At 20.3% G+C, this 20,969-nt stretch overlaps 6 protein-coding genes across 6 annotated transcripts; 5 read left to right on the top strand and 1 right to left on the bottom strand.

The window, feature by feature from the left end:
• Nucleotides 1-307: 307 nt before the first annotated feature.
• On the top strand, nucleotides 308-1,150 carry PY17X_0901800 (fam-c protein; the record flags this gene model as incomplete). The annotated part of the gene is made up of 2 exons (XM_725136.1): nucleotides 308-388; nucleotides 515-1,150. 2 exons carry the CDS (start codon nucleotides 308-310, stop codon nucleotides 1,148-1,150), a joined length of 717 nt encoding a protein of 238 aa, XP_730229.1.
• Nucleotides 1,151-3,947: 2,797 nt separating this feature from the next.
• Nucleotides 3,948-5,111, top strand: PY17X_0901700 (PIR protein; the record flags this gene model as incomplete). Its single annotated transcript, XM_022955876.1, has 3 exons — nucleotides 3,948-3,962; nucleotides 4,091-4,957; nucleotides 5,046-5,111. 3 exons carry the CDS (start codon nucleotides 3,948-3,950, stop codon nucleotides 5,109-5,111), a joined length of 948 nt encoding a protein of 315 aa, XP_022812097.1.
• Nucleotides 5,112-5,838: 727 nt separating this feature from the next.
• PY17X_0901600 (fam-a protein) lies at nucleotides 5,839-7,182 on the bottom strand (the record flags this gene model as incomplete). Its single annotated transcript, XM_022955875.1, has 5 exons — nucleotides 5,839-6,102; nucleotides 6,183-6,292; nucleotides 6,461-6,530; nucleotides 6,623-6,860; nucleotides 7,004-7,182. 5 exons carry the CDS (start codon nucleotides 7,180-7,182, stop codon nucleotides 5,839-5,841), a joined length of 861 nt encoding a protein of 286 aa, XP_022812096.1.
• Nucleotides 7,183-11,090: 3,908 nt separating this feature from the next.
• Nucleotides 11,091-12,220, top strand: PY17X_0901500 (PIR protein; the record flags this gene model as incomplete). The annotated part of the gene is made up of 3 exons (XM_022955874.1): nucleotides 11,091-11,105; nucleotides 11,214-12,029; nucleotides 12,134-12,220. 3 exons carry the CDS (start codon nucleotides 11,091-11,093, stop codon nucleotides 12,218-12,220), a joined length of 918 nt encoding a protein of 305 aa, XP_022812095.1.
• Nucleotides 12,221-14,620: 2,400 nt separating this feature from the next.
• On the top strand, nucleotides 14,621-15,787 carry PY17X_0901400 (PIR protein; the record flags this gene model as incomplete). Its single annotated transcript, XM_022955873.1, has 3 exons — nucleotides 14,621-14,635; nucleotides 14,773-15,633; nucleotides 15,722-15,787. The coding sequence occupies 3 exons, from the start codon at nucleotides 14,621-14,623 to the stop codon at nucleotides 15,785-15,787; spliced, it is 942 nt and encodes a 313-aa protein (XP_022812094.1).
• Nucleotides 15,788-17,982: 2,195 nt separating this feature from the next.
• Nucleotides 17,983-18,859, top strand: PY17X_0901300 (fam-b protein; the record flags this gene model as incomplete). Its single annotated transcript, XM_721426.1, has 2 exons — nucleotides 17,983-18,051; nucleotides 18,221-18,859. The coding sequence occupies 2 exons, from the start codon at nucleotides 17,983-17,985 to the stop codon at nucleotides 18,857-18,859; spliced, it is 708 nt and encodes a 235-aa protein (XP_726519.1).
• Between the last annotated feature and the right edge of the window lie 2,110 nt (nucleotides 18,860-20,969).

Below are 20,969 nucleotides of genomic sequence, written 5' to 3'. Positions count from 1 at the left end.
AATTATATTATTTATTTTTATTATTTACATTAAAGAAAAAATAAAATATTAAATTTTTCTAAATTATAATTGAAGAATTATAAATTGTGGATGCTTTAAAATAGAAGCAACATATAATTTTATTATAATATACTTTCATAAATACCAAATAATTTATTTATATAAATTAAAATTAAACAAATTGTAATATTAAATAATAGAATCATTGTTTTACAACAATAATAGATAAAAAAGACTGAAAAAGAATAAAAACTATATATTATTTAAAGCGTATTGCTTCGAGGAAACACTTTTTATTAACAAGAAAATGAATAAAAGAATATTTAGTTTAGTTTGTATTACTTTATATACCCTTTTGGATGTGTCAATACATTGCTTCGAACCGAAAGTAAGTTGTCAAAACAAAATATAAACTAATATATAGAAAATTATATAATAGTGGTTATTTGCATGTTATGATGTATATATTAACGCATATATATATTAGTATATTCCCTTGTATTATCGATCTAAGGTATCTGTTGCAGGATATACGAGTGATCTAGATACTAAAAAAATAAACGGAAGCAACGAAACAAGTGATATAGAATATAAACACGAAACGCGATTAAAGAATAACAATCCTAAAGATAATAAAGACGATAAAGACGATAAAGGATTTAATTTTTTTAATATATTTAAAAGAAATAAAAAAAATAAAAAAACAAAAACATCTTCAAATAACAATGAACTTCCTAAGATAACAGTGCGATTGGGAAAATATTACCATACCTTTCCTGCAAAAAATCCAAATCTTTCAAAGATTTTATTACAATTAAAAGAAAAATTAGAAGAAAGGGTTTCAAATAACAATAAATCTATTCCTAAGGAAGCATTGAAGATGCAAAAAAAAATGAGTATCATACTTGCAAAAAAACCAGAACTGCTATGGCCTTTATTACGTATAAAAGAAGAATTAGACAAACAATATTCAAATAATAACAGTTCTCTTCCTAAGATAATATTTGTGGTGAAAAACAGTTTGCATGGAATTACTGTAAAAGATCCAGAACATTTAAAGTTTTTTTCACGTTTAAAAGAAGAAATAGAAAACGCTCATCAAATAGTAAACAAAGATAATACTCTTCATATAATAATTACATTCAAGTGATATCGAACTAAAAAGCGAACAAAAGAATTCCTTCTAATTATCACTTAAACTACAATGTTTAACATGTGACGCCTGTAGACAAATGAATTATGCTGTTTTTATACATTTACGATCTCATATTTTAAGTCTATAATTTTATTATGTAATTATTAAAATAAATGTAATATATTTTGATTATATATTTGAATAAAACGCTAGCATATATATATTTATATGAATTTTTTTGTTATTTATATTTATTTGTAGTATAGAATTTGTGAAAGCATGTTTCGAAAATAATTAATAATTGAAATAAGATTGATACATTTGCTATAATCATCTTATTTATTATTTGTATGCATATAATTTTATATTATATACGTATGTTTATATTTTATATAATGAAAGTAAAATTTTACGAAATTTCATCTTTTGAAGTTTATTAATAGAAAAACAATATAAACAAGTTCGTTTATATATTGCATTTATTTAATTGAGTCAATAGTATTATGGTAATATATATATATGAAAGGGTTCAGTGTTGCGTTTGGGGAAACCTGTATTTTGGGTCATGGTTCTGTATTATGGAATATATGTTTTGGGTTAAGGTTATATTTTTATTAATTTGTTTATAATTTGATCATATTTATTTGTTTATAAATGTTGGTTAAATATATATACCACCCACGTATGCTTAATCACGAGATAAACATCAAAAGTTCAAATATTCACCCCAAAGGAACATAGCCATTAATATGAAAAGGGTCACATAACATTTTTTCATAAGTTATAACATATACAATTGAGGGTTCATATCGATATAATATGGTTAAAGCAAAATGTCTATATTGCATATATTAATATAGATATTTTCTATATCATAATTCCTATTATATAAAATTTGTTAATATGTGGTTACATCGAATTATGCATAACACAATATATTTCTTTATTTGATGAAAATTTTATTTAGTAAAGCATATTATTTGCATCATATTTATTTCAACTTAAAACATGTTATTCAATTGAACTGTAATAATAGATATTCATAAAATATAGATGCATGGTACATCGATCGATAATCGACAATACAGCATTATCTATAAAATATTATTATACATCTAACATTTTTAATAATACAATAAAAATATGTATATTAATAAGAAATTAAATTATAGATATATGTATACTATTCTTTTAGCTTTCGATTATATATAGTATCATTTTATACTAATGTTTTAATTTCAAATAATAGAAATAGTTCTATATATTTAAATTTATTTACTATAAAGGTATACTATTAGATTAATCACTTTTAATTTTAAACTTTATAGTTTGAGGTATATATGAATTAGAAATATATTATATTTAAAATAGTTAAAAGAAATAACATAAGTATATTAATAAAATTTCATATCATATTTTGTTCTAATAATTATAAATAATATTATAGATCGAATGTGTTGTTATTATATGCCTATACATATAAACTAGTAAGATACTCTACTAATAACTAATATTGAAATATTGGTTTATTGTGAAACCTTCATATAATTAAATATTAATTTTATTTAAAAGGCACATAATAGTACATTATAAAGGTATCAATGTTATATATTTGTTAAAGATCTAATTTGGGATATGTTATTTTATATTCTAAAAAACTGGATAGAAAAAGTGTTAAATTTCTTTTTATTATTCCATATAAACGCATATTATATTATCATTATTTTACCATAGAATTAATAAAATATAGTATTTTTAACAAATTATTTGAATGAATATACATTGATAACTACAACAGTATAATATATAAGATAAAAATGAACTATGTAGAACATTTAACAAATATTCAATTTAATTTATATATTAAAAGAGTAAACATATCTTATCTCTCTCCTCTTAAAGGGCAATATAACAACCTAATTAAACATGGTTTTATATTATACTTTAAATTTGTACCAGTAATTATTTATATGTTATATATTTAATATTAGCAAAAAGGCATAATAAGTGTTTAATATTTACTATGTATTATTTTAAAAACAATTTACATTTAAATAGAATAATAAGTATGGGTTCATTGCTAATTGTTGTTTTAAAGGATGCAAAAATATGGAAAATATATTATAAAATTACCTAATAAGGTATACATCTAGATTGAAGTATATAGAATAAAAATAAAGATATTGTACTTATTAAAATGGATTATGAATTTATCTACATTAATTACAAATAATATAAATTTATGTAATTTGCAAGTATTATAATTTTAGAAAAAACAATAATATATAGTATTAGAAACAAGTATATAAGTATTTAATATATTTTAAAAAATTGATATTTATATACTTTTAAGGATTATAGTAATAATAATATTTTCAATTTTTACATATTTATAGGTTCATGGATATGAATATATTTATTAAAGCATGAGAAACAATTTATTTTTCTATACTGAGACAAATATAAGGGAATGTATTTTAAACTCATTCAAATTTCCTTAATTTTTTATAATAAAATTATAATGGATATTATTAATAATCACGAATTTAAGAATAAATTATGTTATACATATGGTCAAAATGTATTAGATATCTCCAACTTTAGGCAGTTTATCTAATTTCAATAAATTATATTTAAACTTACTATTGTATTATTACTTTACATTAATTTTAAACTAATACTAAAAATAAAATGTGGTTGATTACAGATAATTGTTATATAAATAATCCAAGTTTATGTCCTTTCTTTTGATGCAATATATATGAAATTAATATGATGTACTTAATTTATAATTCAAAAATAATTTTCCAATATGACAATTAATAATGTGATACATACAATTTATTGAATATAAATGTTTGTTATTACATATTTTTGATATTTTATTATCTATAAATTAATAAAACGTTCATTTTAATAGACATGTTTATTTGATTTTTTAAAATTGCTTCATAGTGCCATAACTTTACTAATTTTTGGAAGCTTTTTCCCGATGAATTGAAAAAATCTAAATATGATTTTAGAAGTTATATTTTTAACAAATATTGTCCTAATAATAATTGTGTTGCTGATACCGATATAGTTAACGCTGGCTGTTTATGGTTATTTAATATTTTTTTCGGTACAGGTGGTATTTCACTTTATCTTGACACATATAAGAATGCGGTTTTATGTATTATGATATGGTTAAGTTATAAATTAAATCAAAAAACAGGAAATGGAATCATTAAATTAAACGATTTTTATTCTAATCATATAGAAAATAACACACAGTACACTGATAATAAACTTCGTCATGAAAAATTTAAAAGTTATAAGGAAATCATAGATACAATAAAGGAATATATGGATATTGATATTAATGAGATATCTAAATTTTATGAATTACTTAAATTATTATGCAATATGGATACTGCTTATAAAAGTACAAATAGTATCGATTTTTCAGAACATGTTAAGAAATTTGGTGAAGAATATGAAAAACTCCTCAATGATGATAATAATACTGACAACAGTTTATACAATAAAATATTACATGTTTTATATAATTATTATAATAATTTTGAAGAGTACAGAGCTTTTATTAAAAAAGAAATGATACGTCCTCCATTATCAACAGAAAAAACATCTAAAAAAGGTGATGTAGATGTTTCTAATATAACTAAAACGACTGAATTATCGAGTGAAACAGGAAAACAAAATATTCCAACGATAACTCTGAGTTCAAATACTGAATTATCAGGCTCATCACTAGTAAGTAAATTAATTCCAGTTTTATCGATATTTGTTGCAATAGCAATTTTTTTGGGAATTTCTTATAAGGTAAATAATAAAGAATTTAAAAAATATTTTCATTATATATATGCAAATGTTAACAAAAAATCGTATGGTTCTTAACATTTTATATTAGTATTCATTATTTGGATTTCGGAAACGATCTCAAAAACAAAATTTAAGAGAAAAGCTAAAAAAATAAAGAGAATGGATCATTAATATATGATTGAAGAGTAGTGACTATTTCAGAAATAGTAATAATGATTAATATATTTTAAGAAACTGTCTATTGGGTAGTAATTTTTGCATAATTTTTATATAGTTTTTATATTGTGAGTTAGGGTTGTGTTAGTGTTAAGTATTATATCTTTATTTAATTTTTTATAATTTAGACACTAATTAAATATATGTACCATTCCGTATTTTTAATCGCAAGATGAAGTTCAAATGTGCAACCAAAAAGGGTGACAATCATCAAATGAAAGGAATATAATAAATAAAATATCTTCATAAGTTATAACAGTTATATTTGTAGTATTCACAAAATTAATATGTATAGACAGCCTAATATTAAAAGGAATAAACAGATAATATACGAAAAAACATTCTTAAAACAAAAGAACATTTTATGATGACAATTTAAACCAATTATTATGCATGTAAACAAATCGTTTTATTAACATAAATTTTCTAATATTAGGCGGTGAAAAATATATATGAAGTATATGTTTATTTACGAGAGGAAAAACATTTTGAAGCTCCTATAATAATGCGGTTTAGGTAACTGGGAACATAGCGATCAATCTAAGAAAAAAAACATAAATGGATGAATATATAAAATGTAAAATTTTTTGCAAGTTATAGTATATATTATAAATGTGTACATTTATTTAAAATAATGCTTTTTTAGCAATTGTTGAAATAAACTATTATGTTTCTAAAATTTGTATATTGATTACAGATTCGACATAGGTGATATCAAGATATTTGTCTTTTTTTTTAATGATGTATCCAGCTATGTTAACAATTGATTTTTTTAATTTTCCTTTTCTAATATCATCTTCAGAATCAATGTCAGTTTCGAATAAATTTGCGCTTTTTATTATTTTGTTTTCAAAGGGTTTCTTATTTTTACTATTGTGATCATTTATATTTGCTGAAGTCATGACAATTATAGTTTTGTCTTCTGATATCTACAAAATTAATAAAAGTGTATTTGAATAATACGAAAAATATGATTTATAACGAAATGGAAGAAGAAAGTTTTGCTTACTTTAAATTCTGCAGCTAAAGCATAAAAATATTTCTCACGAGACCATGGCCATTTTTTGAAACGTTGCTGTATTATTAGTAAATTTGGACTGTACACACGGGCAATTTTTCCTAAGAAACATATTATAAAATTCCATAGATATAATTAAAATATCATGAGTTTGAAGATATTGGAAAGAATAAATAGTATAATATAACAATGGAAATAATAAATCACAAAATGCCGAATATATAGTATCAATATTATGTTAATTTTCCTAATTATTTATTTTTGTATACTTTTAGCCGAGCATTTATAAAACAAATCGTTACTATCGGGATCCCAAAACTTGTTTATTATTTTATTATACTAATGGAAATAAAGATAAATATATATATATTATAATTATTTTTTAATTTCAATTTGGTTTATAACTTTTGATGTTGTTTATTAATTGATACCTTATTTGGATCATTAATTGTATATTCAATTTTTTCAACACATGTAAGATCTCGATATATTTTTTTATAAGAATTCATAGTATGAGGCCAATATTCTCCATTGAAATAATAACCATATTTATTTCTAGCATGATATTTTAAATTTTTTACAGCATCGTTCATAAGTTTTTCTGCTTGTATAATTTCTTCGGGATTGGTACATAATAAGTGCTTGTTTTTTTCATATATTTCTTCTGGACTATCATTGATCAAAATGGACATATTTTTTATGCGTACAAAAATAAAGTTATTGTATTTATATTATAACATTGTTGCAAAGACGTACATTTAATATGTTCATAATGAAATATGTAATATATATATGTTGTTGTATTTTCTTACGTAGGATAAATTTTTTCTGGTTTGGGTTCTTTATTTTTTTTTAATATGAGTTTTGTAAATTTATTTAATATGGGTTCTGTATTTTTTTTTGGAGTAGGCTCAGCTGCAAGGGTTTCAGTATTCACGCATACGGAGATGCTTAAAAGAAATAAAACAATTTGAATACAAAGTTTATTCATTTTTGAGATTTACAAACAAAATATTAAAATATATATTAGTACTTTTTTAATTAAAAATTAACAATTCTAAAATATGGACAAGTATAATTAAAATTGAAGCAAATAACTTTCTTCAATAAAGTATAAAAAACAAATATTAATTTAAAAAAAAATACAAATTATTATTTAAACGATAGAATGCATGTTTTTATCAGATTTATAGGTTTAATATATTTTTATTTAATTAATTAAATCACAAAACGAAGTCAACAACAGAAGCATTCATAAATAATGAATATAACAAATATTATTATTAATAATTTGATTATTATTATAATATCTAAAAATTAATAATTTTAATTATATATATGATATTTTTAATATATAGCATTATGAATACGATAGTTTATATTTTTATAATTGACTAAACTAAATTTAAATTTATAAAACAGTTCATTACATATGGAGTTACATATATTTATATATAATAGAAAAAAAGAATATTATTTTTACCTAATAGAAAATCAATCATTTTAAATAAAAATATAAAAGTAAGAAAATGATATAAAAACATATATTTGTTTGAATATAATTTGGATAGCATGCAATTTTAATATAATTATATATACTTACGTTAATAAATAAACGGCCAAAGTAATATAAGCATTATATTAAAATAATTGTTTTATTATTTCTTTCTATTTATTTTTTCAGTTTTTATATGATGGTTCATTTTTAGTATAAAAATGTCTTTTATTTATAAATATTAAAAAAATTAATTCAATCTAAGAATTACAGTTAAGTTTATGCATGATTTCAGCTCCTACTACCACAATAATAATGCTACTAATTCATCATAAAATATATATGATGATAAATCGAGATGTTTGTAATTTTTTTTAGCAAAATTCTTAATTTTATAAAAATTATTTATTGGTAGTAATATTGATGCCCATGTTTTTTCATAAATGAATACAAATTATAAATTCCCTTTTAATAGTAAAACATAGAATATATAAAATTTAAAAAATACAAATAAATAAAATATAAAAATAAAATAATGAAACATAAATTTGTAAAGTCAAGAAATATATATATAATTAATTTTTTAATTCTAATATTCTTGATGTCGAGGTGTTCATGTATTATTGGACAAGGTTATGCTTATGAGTTATAATTTTGTTCACTGAATCTATGTTTTGAGCTAGGGTTTATGGTATATTGTAACTTAATTTTTTACAATTTGGTAATATTTTTTGTCTGTAAATGTTGATTAAATATATGTACCATACACGTATGTTTAATCTCGAGATTGTCTAAATATGCAACACAAATGAGATATAGCCATTAATATGAAAGTGGTAGCATATAATTTGTTCATAAGCTATAATATATTAAAATGAGTGTTAATATAAATTTAATATGGTTAAAATAAAATGTCTATATTGCATATATTAATATATGTATTAGCTATATATGAAGTCGTATTATACTATATCATAATTGTCTATTATATAAAACTTGTTAATCTGTGGTTATATCGAATTATGCATAACAAAATATAAAATATGTTTCTTTATTTGATGGGAAATTTATTTAGTAAAACTTATCATTTGTGTCATCATTATTGTGATTTAATTATAACTTTCCAACCAAACTATATAGTAATATTATATACGAGACCATAACATATAATTCGATTCATTTTGAATATTCCTCTACATTATAATATATATTCATATTAATATGTGTGTTCTTAATATTGATTACACATATTACCAATATATAAAAGGTAGTATAAAATATAGGAGCATGGAATATCGATCGAGATTCGATAGTACAACAATATCTATAAAATATATTTTATGCATCTAGTATTTTTAATAATATAATAAAAAATTGAACTATATATAATATTTTTTTAAGTTTTAATTGTGTTACAATTCCTTTTTTGTATTTCCTATACATTTGTATTAAAATTAATTAGTATTAATAGAAGTTGCTTTATACGCTTTAATTTATCATAAAGGTATAATATTAGGTTATTCATCATTAATTTTCAAACTTTATAGTTTTGAGGTATATATAAATTATATTTTAAAATAGTTAAAAAATAAAATATAAGTATATAATAAAATTTAATGTTATAGTTTGCTATAATACTTATAAACAACTAGGTATATAAAATTAACGTTATTGCTCTAATATATATAATATTGTATAAATGATTAAAACTGAAATATTTAAAATTTGGAAATATATACAATTATATATTAATGCAAAGCATATAGAAAAAGTATGTAATAATTAATTTGAACTAATGATATTTTTATTAGGTTATTATATATTTACAAATTCACAAATATATAATTTAAATATGTTGTTATTTTGAAATAATATATGATCTAAAATATTTGATCTAAAAACTATTAAACAAGGAAATATTATACATTGATTTAAAGTATTTTTACTAAGCGCATTAATTATTCCGTTGTACTATACAGCGATATAACAGTAACAATAATAATAGTAATAGCAATAGATAAATGCATTAAGTACGAACAAATACATTATGCTAATTTGATACATTACCTTGGTATAAATCCATTATATATGTTATTAAAGGTATGATAAGATTAAAATTGTATGCATACAAAATAAAATGAAATATTATAACATTTATTTAAGTATGCTTAATGCGATAGCATTAGACTAACATTACCAAGCAAAATAATATTAATAATTCTATAGTTTTCTTAAAATATAGTTTTTCATCATAGAACTAAATATAGTTTATTATAAAATATAAAAGCAAATTATATATTTAGAAAATAATTATAATTTATTTTTAATGTATACATTAATTGAAAATTTTAATGTTAGAAAATATAAGGCATAATTAAACTATGTAAAATAAGTAAATCTTATATGGCTACATCCTTGTCCTAAAAAAGCATACGTCCCTTATCTCTCCTCTCAAAGTGCAAAATACCAACCTAATACACATAGTTTTCTATTATACTTTAAAAATTGCATCAACACTCATTTATGTGTTATTATTTAATATCTGCTAATTATTATTTTTAAAACAATGAGTTAAAGACATATTTAAGCTTATAAATAACATAATAAATATGGTGTCAGTGCTAATTGTCGTTTTAAACCGTGGAAAAGATGTGCAAAATATATTATAAAATTACTCAATAAGGTATATTTATAAATTGAAGTATATAGAAATAAAGATAAAGTTTTTGAAAATGTTAAAATATAATTGAAATGGATACATATTAATTAAAATATTAAATTTATATAATTTGCATAAAATTGGAGCATATAACTTAATTTGAAAATACTATAATTTTAGAAAAAACTATATTATATATTATAAGAAACAAGCATATAAATATTTAATATATTTTAAAAAATAACTATTTATATACTTTTAAGGATTATAGTAATAATATATTTCTTAATTATTTCGATTTTTTCAGTATATTAGTTTTGGAGCGCCATTTATTAAAACAAAATATATGAAGTTGTTTATTTTCTATATTAAAGTACATATATAAGAAGATATATTCTAAATTTATTACAATTTTACTTTAATTTTTATAATAATTCTCATATGAGTGTTATTAAGGATAACAATTTATGCAAAATTGTATTATATATACATATGATAAAATATGTATTAAACAACCTCCCAAACAAGGTAATTTATCTAACTACCATATACAAAAATATAATATTCTTTTAGTAATAATATTATATTATTATTCCATATTAATTTTAAATTGAAATTAAAAATAATAAAAATATTTTTATCTACAGTTAATTGCTGTATATAGGGTTAAATAGTGTATTACCTATTTTAGTATATATAATATGATACCCCTTAACCTAGAGATTATAAATTATATTTCATCATAATGGATGATACTCTAGTATGTACATTTTTTGGTATTATATTTCCTATAAACTTCATTAAGTTTTATTTTAATAACATTTTCTTAATACATATTTTTATCATTTTTTTTTAAATAATTTTTTAGTGTGGAAAATTTTATACTTTGAGGGAATATTTCCCCGATGATTTAGGCAAAAACTCAACACTTGATTTTCATCAAAATAATGATTTTATGCAATGCTGTACTAATAAAGGTACAGAAGAAAATAAATGCCATACTGATCTCGATAAAATTACGGCTGGATTTTTATGGCTACTTGCAGAATATTATTCTATGTCCCAAAATGGAAAATATAATGAAAATAATACTAATCCATTTTTTCTATATATGATTTCATGGTTTAGTTACAAAATAAAGCAAAAATCAAATCACGAAACCACCTCAATAAACGATTATTATAACAATCATGTAAAAAATAGTGATAAATATATCGGTTTTACAAAAGATGCTTATAAATTTACATATCTTGAGGATGTCTTAGATAAAAAAAGTGATTTTTTGAATATTAATATTGAAGATTTGTCTAAATTTTATGATGTATTCAAATTATTATGTAATATACATAGTAATCTTGCACAGAATAAAACAAACGACATACTGTCAAATAGTGCTACTAGTTTTGTTAACAAACTTACAGAACTTAACAATAACTCTAAAATTGAAGATACCGTACGTAATAAAATATTGCCTGTTTTATCAACTGATTATGATAATTTAAAAAATAATTGTACTAGCAAAGGTGATAAATGTAAAGATTTTCCACCCATTCCAGAGACAATACCAAACATTTATGCACAAAAATCTGGAGTTACATCATCAAGTTCGTCGACAGCAAACAAATTATTCACAGTTTTATCGATATTTGGTGCAATAGCATTTTTTTTAGGAATTTCTTATAAGGTAAATAATAAGGAATTAAAAAATATTACATTTAAATATTATTTTCATTATATATATGCAAACGCTAACAAAAAAAATACACGTTTCTTAACATTTTATATTAGTATTCGTTATTTGGATTTCGGAAACGAGCTCAAAAACAATATTTAAGAGAAAAAATAAAAAATATAAAGAAGAAAATGAATCGTTAATATATGACTCAAAGAGAGTGACTATTTCAGGAATAGTAATAATGATTTATATATTTTAGGAAACTGTCTATTGGGAAGTAATTTTTGCATAATTTTTATATAGTTTTTATGTTGTGGAACCCATATTCGGGTTAGGGTTAAGTATTATATTGTATTAAATTTTTTATAATTTGAACACTAGTTAAATATATCTACCATTTCCCTATGTTTAATCATAAGAGAAGTTCAAAAGTTCAAATATACAGCCAAAAAGGGGAATAAGCTAATATGAAAGGAACCATATACCATATTTCCCATAAAGTATAATATATATAATTGAGTGTTCATATCGATTTAATATGATTAAAATAAAATGTCTATATTGCATATATTAATATAGATGTTGACTATATATGAAGTCGCATTATTCAATATCATAATTGCCTATTATATAAGCCTTGATAACCAAGAGCTATATTCAATTACGCATATAATAATATGTTTCTTTATTTTATGAAAATTTTATATAGTAAAACTCATTATTTGCATCATATTTATTTTAATTTAAATCATTTTATCTAACTGAACTTTAATAATAGACATTCATAAAATATCGATCGATATTCGACAATATAACGTTATCTATAAAATATGTTTTATGCATCTAACATTTTTAATAATCAATAAAAATATACATATTAATAAACAATTAAATTATAGATATATGTATACTATCCTTTAAATTTCGGTTATATATAGTATCATTTTATGCTAAAGTATTAAATTCAAATAATAGAAATAGTTCTATATACTTTAATTTATTCCCCATAAGGCATAATATTAGATTAATCACTATTAAATTTTAAATTTTAAATTTCATAGTTTTGAGATATATATAAATTATATTTTAAAATAGTTAAAATTAAAGTATAAGTATATTAATAAAATTTCATATCATATTTTGTTCTAATAATTATAAATAATATGGTAAATATAATGCATTATATATGTCTATATAATCTAATAAAATAGTCTATCAATAATTAATATTGAAATATTGTTATATTGTAAAACCTTCATATAAATAAATATTAATATTATCGAAAAGACGCATAATAATACATTATAATGGTATCAATTTTTATATATTTGTTAAAGATTCAATTTGGGATATATGGTTTTATATTCTAAAAAACTGGATAAATAAATAAAATATTAAAGATTCAATTCATGTTAAATTCCATTTTATTATTCCATATTAACGTGTATTATATTATTAGTGTTTGTTAAATACTCATTTTTTAATCAAAACAATGTTACGTTATCATAGAATTGATAAAATATATCATTTTTAATAAATTAGTTGAATGTATATATATTAATGATTATAATAATAGAATATATAAGATAAAAATGAACAATGTATAACATTTAGCGAATATTTATATAATTTGATATATTAAAAATGAAAATATATCTTATCTCTCTCCTCTTAAAGGGTAATACAACAACCTAATCAAACATAGTTTTTTATTATACTTTAAAATTTGCATCAATACTTATTTATTTGTTATATGTTTAATATTTACTATGTATTATTTTAAAAGATATTCACATTCAAACACTTATTTAAGCTTATAAATAGCTTAATACAGTTTCAGTGGTAATTGCTTTTTTAAACCGTGGAAATGATGGATAAAATATATTATAAAATTACCCAATAAGGAATACTTCTAAATTGAAGTATATGGGAATAAAAATAAAGTTATATAACGCACTAAATTTCTTTTTTAATTTATCTATATTCATTAAAACAATATGAATTTATGTATATGTAATTAGAAAAGGGAACAATGCAACTTATTTTGTAAATGTTATAATTTTAGAAAAAACTATATTATATATTATAAGAAACAAGTATATAAAAATTTAATATATTTTAAAAAATGACTATTTATATACTTTTAATATCATAGCTATAATGAATTTCTTAATTGTTTCGATTTTTGCAGTATATTAGTTTTGGGGTACCATTTATTAAAACATAAGATATGATGTTGTTTATTTTCTATATTAAAGCATATGTAAAAGAAAATATATTCTAAATTCATTACAATGTTAATTTTTATAATAATATCCATATGAGTTTTATTAAGGATAGCAATTTATGCAAAATTGTATTTATATACATATGGTAAAAAATGTATTAAACATCCCCAAAATACGGTAATTTACCTAACTACCATAAACATATATATTGTTCTATATTATATTTAAATTTATATTACGAATAATAATAACATGTTTAACCACAGACAATTATATATTATGGTTCAATTATTTTGCCATTTATTAAGCGTAAAATATATAAAATCACATGACGTTACATAATTTACATATTATAAACAAAATGAAATTACAATGGATTATCAGCTGGTATATAGTTTTTTTAATAAAATCTGCCTTTCCTTATATTTTTCGATGTTATATTACCTATAAAATTCATTAAATCTTATTTTATAAGAATTTCATTAACATATATTTTTATTATACTTTTTTAAATGTTTTCTTAGTGCCTAAGGTTTGATAAATTGAGAAATTATTTCCCCGATGAATTAAACAAACCTACAAAGAATGATATTCATAGTTTAGGGAATATTAAGGATTATTGCTCTAATGGGGAATCAGAGGGAACAGGATGTAAGACTTATCTCGATAAAATAAATGGTGGATGCCTATGGTTGTTCAAGCAAAATATTATTAATAATATTGACAGTTTAAGTAAGGATCAATCTAAAGTGTTTATTATTTACATTATGCTGTGGTTAAATTATATGTTAAACCTAAAGAAAGATGAGAAAATTAAAAACCTAAATGGCTTTTATACAAAATATATAGAAAATAATACGCATTATACTAATTGTAAAAAAAATGATAATGATTGTAGTAATTTATTAAAAGATAAAACGGGATATAATAATTTTAAGGAGTTCATAGAAAAAAACAAGCATTTGATGAATATTAATATTGAAGATTTGTCTAAATTTTATGATGCATCCAAATTATTATGTAACATGTATACTGAACTTGATGCAAACGATCCAAAATGTGAGAAATGTTTAGAAAATGCTAGAAAATTTGTTGAAAAATATGAAAAAATTAATGCTTCTGATATTTCTGAAGATAGTCCTTATTATCAAATATTGTCTACATTATCAAATGAGTATAATAACTTTAAAAATTATTGTAGTGCAAATCACGTTGATTGTAGTGATATTCCACTCCTTTCACCGATAAACACAACAAAAAAAAAATTACAAATTTCTGAACTGAGTTTTGAAGATACATCATCAAGTTTGTCGATAGTAAACAAATTATTTATAGTTTTATCGATATTTGGTGCAATAGCAATTTTTTTTGGAATTTCTTATAAGGTAAATAATAAGGAATTCGAAAAATATTTTCATTATATATATGAAACCGTTAACAAAAAATCACACATTTCTTAACATTTTATATTAGTATTCATTATTTGGATTTCGGAAACAAGCTCAAAGACAACATTTAAGAGAAAAGCTAAAAAAATAAAGAAGAAACTGATCATTAATATATTATTCGAAGATTAATAATGATTGATATATGTTAAGAAACTGTCTATTTCGAAGTAATTTTTGCATAATTTTTATATAGTTTTTATGTTGTGGATCAGGGTTGGGTATTTTATTGTATATAATTTTGTATAATTTGATAAAATTTATTAGTTTAAGGGATCATTTTAAATATATATAGTAAACAGGTTATTAAATATATATATAGGATAAGTTATAGTTTTTAAGATTTATATTAAGTCTAAATATGTAAGAAAAAATGAGGATGAATATTACTATGGAAAGGAACAATAAAGAAGTATATTTTGATAAATTATATTAATTTGATTTCATGTTAATATAACTTAATGGTAAATGTGTTGAAATATTTCTTTTGTATTTTATTGTTAATTTGTGGTTAGTGTTTTATGGGACAATTAACCAAATGTTGGAATTGGCTTGATCATAGAAGAGGCGTTGACTTAAATAATTACAATATTTAATATGAGAAACTGGGAGGAGGGAAATTGGAAGAAAATAATTTATTATGATTTCAAACAAAAGAACACTTAAAACGATTTAATTCCTTGTATCACATGAACCGAATGATAAATGAACCAATTGATGGAGGGATGAATTTGAATGGAATAGAAGTATAAAATACTATTTGGAGGAAATATATTTAAAGAAGAAAAGTTAAATTACGTTAAAGATATATTTATTTTAATAGACATATTTTATGAATTAGTATAATATTTAAAAAATATTTGTCCATTGTGAAATGTTATATATTTTGGTGATTTTTACGTTAGAATTTATAAGTTGAGGTAGAAGTGGAAAGAAAAAACATGAAAAAAGTCGTAAATTGAATTGATAAATGTGATTATTAAATATATAGAATGCTATGGAGGTCGATCCTGTACATTTATTAATTTATTTTGTTTGTTAATTTTTTTTGTTTATAAAGAAAAGACAATTATTTTGAATGATAAATTTAATTAACTTATATTTGAAGTCAAATTTAAAAAATGTATAAATTTAAATAATACTAAATAGTAAATTTGTATATTAATATAAAGAAGTATTGTGTATATATTATACATGTCAAGAGTTTGTTTCTTATTTTATAATAAAACATAAAATAAATTTTCTATATGATGTAATTCTCTATTATAAATTAATTATAATATTTATTTGTCTTTAATTATTATTTATAAAAGTCAAAATATTGTATATTTTAAATACAAAAAGTGTCATAATATATGTAAATGAATATAATGAAAATAAAAGTTAATAGATTAAGTGTATTTCATTTTTCGACTTGAGATAAACATAAATTGGTATCACATTCAATATATTGGTTCTATATGTATTATTTTTATGATTTAATATTATAATTTAATTATTTGTTTGAATTGCATTTGAAAATATGAATATTTTATATTATTTTAATATATTTGATGTTGTATATTTCGAGATATATTTGTAAATAAAATTATTACATAATAATATATAAAAAAATATTTTTTTACACAAAATTGGTAAATAAAGTGGAGAATATTATTAAGTAATATTTCAGATTGGAGAATATTATAATAAATTAAAAACGATTTGAATGTAAATATCAATGGTGCTTTGTTAATGTTTTCATTATATGTTTGTATTTATTCATATAAAAATATATCTAATATTTTATTATTTTAATAGATATTTATTAATGTATTCATATGTAAACAATAATAGAAAAATATAAGTTTATAAAATATTAAAACCGTACCACTAGCACACCGATGTATTATAAATTATATTAAAAGCCTATTTGTATAACAATTTTCCAAAAAATATATTTTAGGGAAAATTATTATTTACATATATTTTTTTTATAATTAAAATATTAAAAATGGTGTATTTTTTAGAGAAAAGATAATATTTATTTGAAAAAAAATATAATATTTATATCCATAAATAATTTTAATGAATATACCGAACATTACTACAATACATTTATAAATTCTATAGAAAGTGCAAAAAGTTAATAAATGAAATAAATTCCGTTTTTTTTAGATATGTTCATTTACTCATAAATTTTAGAACCCAAAACTAATAAATATTACTATTTTGGGAATAAATATCAATTTATCAATATTATTTCAAATTACACAGATTAGTTCATGTATTTAATGAATAAAGATAAAAATGAGAGTCAATATTTTAAAATATGTTTTTTTTTCAATTGTTATTTGTTCTTTTGAATATGCCAAAAATGTAAGTTACACATTATTTTCTTTTATGATTAATATTTCACTATACTTTTCGTATCTATTGTTTCACATTAACCTTATATTATTGTTTCATATATTGGTAAAACGCTTAAGTTAATGAAACAATTAAAATTAATTATACATATGTTAATAAATATTTCATTTCTTTGCAGGAATTATACTTTGCAAACGAGAGGGAGATATACCTTGAAAGGGATTTAATAAAATTTAGGAATAATAGGACATTATCAGATGCAGACAATCAATTCGATTTAGGTGATATTTATCAATCAACTTTGAGTCTTGTATATCAATTTAATGACTGTAATGATGACGAAGAAATAACAAAGCTTCGAAATATTATAGATTCACAAATAAAGAACCATAAAGAAAATAATACATTACCCAATTTAAATAATGTAGATAATAAAACTAAAAAGTTAATTGATAAACTTCAAAAAGAACTAGAAGTAAAAAAAGAGCATGGTAATAAAAGGAATGGTAAATTAGCAATACAACCGATACATGATAAAAAAAAAGTAAAAAAAGATGAAAATAGTTTTTTATCAGAATGTAAAGATTTTAAACAATTGAAAAATAATGAAATTGCATTAAGTAATCGTGATATGAAATCAAAGTTGACTAAAAAATATAGAAAAGAAGCAAACAAATTCATCTTGTCACGTTTGTCAGTTCTAGTAGTTGCTTTTTGGTTATCACTAGGAGGGCCATCCTTAATGATACTATGTATACCTACTATTTTTCCATATATTACTTCCTTTGAAGATTTAATAAAAATTCCAATAAATTAAAAAAAATATAAAAATAACCACTTTTTATTATTATGCTTTATTATACATGTTTAAATGATTAGAAATAATATATTTAATAGTTTATGTCATAAAAGTTATACTTTTTACAGTTTATATAATAGTTAAATATAATTTAATTGCTTGTTATATTATTAAATATTTGAATTTAACATATAATCACGTTATATAATTAATTTTTCTGTGTTTGGCGTTTGTCAAAAACTCATTTGTTCTTATTTTAATGCATATATATTGTGTATTAATGGTTTTCGAATGTACTAATTTTTAGCTAGCATTATAATTATTTTAAGTAAAAAAAATTAAGCACTCTTATTAATAAAATTATAAGCTATTCTAGGTTTAGAATTGCATTTTGGAGAACTCGTATTTTGGGTCATGGTTCTGTACTGTGAGTTATAGTTTTGCTCTATGAAATCTATGCTTTGAGTTAGGGTTATATTTTTATTAATTTGTTTATAATTTGATCATATTTATTTGTCTATAAATGGTGATTAAATATATATACTATACCCATATGTTTAATCTCGAAATTAAATTCAAATATGTACCCCCCAAAGGGTCATAGTCATTAATACGAAAGGGGTTGCATAACATTTTTTCCATAAAGTGTAATATTGATTTAATATGATTAAAATAAAATAGCATACTGAATATATTAATATATATATTGACTATATATGAATTCATACTATCTATATCATAATTATTTATTACATAAAACTTTTTAACCCATAGTTACATTGAATTATGCATATCATAATATATTTCTATATGTGATGAAACATTTTATTTAGTAAACTTATTATTTGTATCATATTTATTTTAATTTAAATCGTATTTTGATAACCGAACAGTATAATAATTTTATAAATCATAGTATAAATTATAATTAGATTCATTTGGAACAATTGTCTACATTATAATATACCTTCAGGTTAATGAGTATATTTTTAATGTTAATTAAGAATATTACCAATATATAATAGATAATCATAAAATATAGATGCATGGTATATCGATCGAGATTCGACAATGCAACGTTATCTATAAAAGATGCTTTATGCATCTAACATATTTAATAATACAATAAAAATATGCATATTAATAATAAATTAAGATATAGGTATATGTATGCTATCCTTTTAATTTTTTATTATATATAGCATCATTTTATCTTAATGTTTTAAATTCAAATAATAGAAATTGTTCTTTATACATTAATTTATTTACTATAAAGGTATAACATTAGATTACTCACTATTAATTTTTAAGTTTTATATTTTTGTGGTATAAATAAATTATAATTTAAAAGATTTAAAAAATAAAATATAAGTATATTAATAAAATTGAGTACTATCGTTTGTTTTATCAATTATAAATAATATGATAGATAGAATAACGTTATTATTATACGTCTATACATATAAACTAGTCAAATAATATACTAATAACTAATATTGAAATATTATTTTATTTTGAAACCTGCATATGATTAAATATTAATATTAATTTTATCGAGAATGCAAATAATAATTAATTTCTTTTGAGCTAATAATATTTTTTATTAGGTTATAATATATATAAATTCACAAATATACAATTTAAATGTAATCTTTTACGAAATAATATATATGTTCTAAAATACTTAATTAAAAAACTATGAAACGAGGAAATATTATACATTGATTTAAAATATTTTTATTATTCCCATTAATTATTCCGTTCTACCATACAGTGATATAGCAGTAACAATAATAATAGTAATAACAATATATAAATATATTAAATGCAAACAAATATATTATGTTAATTTGATACACTACATGGGTATAAATTCATTATATATATTATTAAACTTGTAATAAGACTAAAATTGTATACATACAAAATAAAATGAAATATTATAACATTTATTTAAGTAAGATTTAATGCGATCATATTAGAATTAACATTATCAAACAAAATAATATTAATAATTCTATAGTTTACTTAAAAATATAGTTTTTCATTATGAATCTGAGTTAATTATTATAAATTATAAAAGCAAACTATATATTTAGAAAATAATTATAAGTTATTTTTAATGTAT

This window comes from Plasmodium yoelii, assembly GCF_900002385.2.
Source record: "Plasmodium yoelii strain 17X genome assembly, chromosome: 9".
Lineage (NCBI taxonomy): Eukaryota > Apicomplexa > Aconoidasida > Haemosporida > Plasmodiidae > Plasmodium > Plasmodium yoelii.
This window is presented reverse-complemented; position numbering and strand designations above follow the sequence as displayed.